The sequence below is a fragment of the Vicia villosa genome, linkage group LG7, assembly GCF_029867415.1.
Source record: "Vicia villosa cultivar HV-30 ecotype Madison, WI linkage group LG7, Vvil1.0, whole genome shotgun sequence".
Taxonomy (NCBI): Eukaryota; Viridiplantae; Streptophyta; class Magnoliopsida; order Fabales; family Fabaceae; genus Vicia; species Vicia villosa.
Window position 1 is genome coordinate 72,255,007 of NC_081186.1, and position 3,712 is coordinate 72,258,718.

General features: G+C 33.4%; 1 protein-coding gene across 1 annotated transcript; it reads left to right on the forward strand.

Annotated features, from left to right (window-relative positions):
- The first annotated feature begins 681 nt into the window (after positions 1-681).
- Positions 682-2,880, forward strand: LOC131620777 (UDP-glycosyltransferase 87A1-like). Its single transcript, XM_058891936.1, has 2 exons — positions 682-1,506; positions 1,814-2,880. Exons 1-2 carry the CDS (start codon positions 1,014-1,016, stop codon positions 2,695-2,697), a joined length of 1,377 nt encoding a protein of 458 aa, XP_058747919.1. The 5' UTR covers positions 682-1,013; the 3' UTR covers positions 2,698-2,880.
- The last annotated feature ends 832 nt before the right edge of the window (positions 2,881-3,712 follow it).

A 3,712-nucleotide genomic window follows, 5' to 3' on the forward strand; every position in this document is an offset into this window, starting at 1 on the left:
CCTCTTGCGGGAGCCCCTTTTTATAGCTTTATTAGGCCTTTAGAACCTCATTAAAGAGGTGTCTTTTGGACTTCCTTCGTTATAGACGTTGGCTTTGTCTTTAATACGAATTTATTGATGACACATTCAATCATTAGTTATGCCACATGACTTTCCGTGTACCCGTTCCTGCGCGGCCTATGTTGGTACTCGATGATACTCCACTGACTGGCTTGGGTACCCGACACCTTTTAGGGTAGTCCTTGGCTAACTAACACAAATGCTTATTTTCACAGTAATCGATCTAGGCCGCAGTCTTTACAAGAATCCCAAGTATAGAAAAAATCTAAATTTGAAAACAATTTGTAAGTGAGGAACATAATGATGGTGAATGGAAGTTAACTTAATTCGCACTAATGCATGTATGTAATTAGTTTATAATATGTCATATTAATCCAAAACAAAACAACTTTAAATACTTCCTCCATCTCTAATTATAAACATTTTTTTCCATTTTATATATTGAATAAGAGTTTTACACGGAATTTCTATGTCATTTTATATAGAAAACAGATTATCTTTATCTTTTGTCTCTTAGTGAAGCTTTAACTTTTACGGATCATGAAAATTAAAGATGTAAGATTAGTCACATTCACATATATCGCAAAACTAATAGTTGTGCAGACAGACTGATCAAACTTTCTCTCAGTGGAGAGTTTAATATTATTAACTTTCTTATTTTCCTCTTAGTTTATCTCTTCTTCTTGATGCTCATTGTAGATGGGTTTCCGTGTCGATTTTTTAATTTTTTCTTTGAAATTTGTCTCTTATCCTAAAATAAATAAAATACTTTTATAATGTGAGCTTGAGAAATCACCATTAACATAGTGGACTATCTTTTTGCAAGATATATTAATTAATGCTTTACTACACACAAATAGTTCAAGTGACAAACACAGTGTTAGCATTAGATACAAAAATTGATTAATCCACCAACCACTCAACTCAACTCACACCAACCAATTTCTCCGACAATGAGTTTCTCCGGCGACGGCGACAAAGTGTGCCACGTGTTAGCTATGCCGTTTCCTGGAAGAGGACACATCAACCCCATGCTAAGCTTCTGTAAGATCCTAGCTTCACGAAGACCAAACCAAGTTCTGATAACCTTTGTAATCACCGAAGAGTGGCTCGGCTATATCGGCGCCGATCCAAAGCCGGAAGCCATCCGCTTTGTTACTATTCCTAACGTGATTCCATCAGAACGCGAGAAAGTAGACAATTTTCCCGGCTTCTATGAAGCCGTCATGACGAAGATGGAAGCGCCGTTTGAGCGGCTTCTTGATGAGCTTGTACCACCGGTGGATGTGATTGTCGGCGACGTTGAGTTGCGGTGGCCTGTTGCTGTTGCTAATAGGAGGAATATTCCAGTGGCTGCGTTTTGGACCATGTCGGCGTCGTTTTACTCTATGTTACATCACCTTGATGTTTTCTCACGTGACCAACACTTAACAATGGATTCACTTGGTAACTCATTTTTATATTTCTTGTTAATTTTAGTACCAAATTTTTTTTAAAAAGAAAACAATAGTAGTTATATTGAGTATTGTTACATATAAATTTGTAGGAAGTAAACTTTTTTAGGAAAAGAAATGAAACATTATTTGATGAAATAATAGGTTGAACTACTTGTATCATTAATCAAGGACTACTAACAACCTAACATAACTAATATAATTACATGGGATGCTTTTATTTATTTCATATCATGTGTAGTGTATTAATACACTTGTTAATGAATCATATCTAATCATTATTGTTTTATTTAATGAAGGTGAAAAAACAGAGAACATTCCAGGAATTTCTTCACTTTATATGGAAGACCTTCTAACTGTTCTTCGCAAAACAGATGATCACGCAATGCAGCTTGCATTGGAATGCATATATATGGCATCCAAAGCAAATTATCTTTTGTTTACCACAGTTCAAGAGTTAGAGTCTAAAACAATTGATACACTTAAAGATATATTCTCCTTTCCCATCTATCCTATTGGTCCTGCAATTCCCTATTTAGAACTCGAAGAAAACACTTCAGGAAACACGGATCAAAGCCATGACTATATTAAATGGCTAGATTCTCAACCAGATGAATCAGTATTATACATTTCTTTAGGTAGTTTCCTTTCCGTATCCAATGCTCAAATGGATGAAATTGTTGAAGCGTTAAATAATACTGGAATTCGATATCTGTATGTTGCTCGCGGTGAAGCATTGCGATTAAAAGATAAGAGTGGAGATAAAGGCATGGTTATACCATGGTGTGATCAACTAAGAGTATTGTCACATTATTCTATAGGTGGATTTTGGAGCCATTGTGGATGGAATTCAACATTGGAAACTGTTTTTGCTGGAGTACCAATTTTTACATTTCCACTTTTCTTGGATCAATTTCCTAATAGTAGTCAAATGGTTGATGAATGGAAAAATGGGTGGAAGATAGAGGTATCACCATTGTCAGAGAATGAAGTGAATCTTGCAAAAGAAGATATAGAAATGCTTGTTAAGAGATTTATGGATCTTGAAAGCCAAGAGGGAAAGAAAATTAGAAATAGAGCAAGAGAACTTAAGGTTATGTGTCGTAAAGCTATTGGCAAAGGTGGATCCTCAGCTAACAACCTCGATGCATTTTTCAATGAGATTTCATTTCAAGGTCACTAATAATTGGAGTCTTGAAAGTAGTTGATACGAAATGTGTGTGAGAGTTGAAAATTCTATAGTACTAGTTTGATTCCTTCTTAGATATAATATATTCAAGGTTGTTGATGCGTTGAATAGGTTTGGGATCACCTACACAAATGAGTAATGAATTAGTGGAATAATGAATATTGTAATTGAATAGAACAATGTTACTTATATCAGTAACATTGTAAAATGTCATAGAATTGTTACTTAAATTCTCTTTGAGAGATGAATTTGTACTTGTACACTGAACAATTTTATTATATATCCGTTTTCCTATTACATTATGTGTATTTACTTGTTAATGTTGAATACGAGATGTTTTAGAAGCATAGAATTATGTAATTAGTGAAGATAATGCTTTGAATGACAGATACTTTGTTAAAACTCATTTTAAAAGCTATAGGAAAGCTTTTTATTTTATTTTTAGGATCCAATGACATTGTGAAATATATAAAATCCAACTTAACTTGGTATTTTTTACAAAAGTTGGATAACTAGAGTTAGTTTGTATTGTTTTTTATTATAGTAAATGATTATGAGTGTTTTTTTAATCAATTATTAATTTTCTTTTCAACCAATCGGATCTTGTATAAATATGAATTCTTATATTATCTTTTTAATTCAATCCAATTACAAAAGTATTTCTTATTAATTAACCTAGTTTGTCATCTGCTATGGTATCATGAGATCAATTTTGAGAATTAAAGTACGATCAAAGAAAATACAAAGAAATGCACTAGATATATTAAACAAGCATTCATGGTGCTCGAACCCGCTTATAAAATTGAAAGAATCGATACAAGCAAACCAAACCAAACCAACAGAAGTCTTAAACAATAAAGGCAAACGAATCGTTACAGAAATTGTAAAAGAAAATGTTGGTCCAATAAGTGTTTCCAATAATGGACCACTTCCATAAAGCTAATTCACTCCCCAAATCAAATCGTCTACATCGGTCTCCACTTCCGAAAACAAAAAATCATTTCTAGCT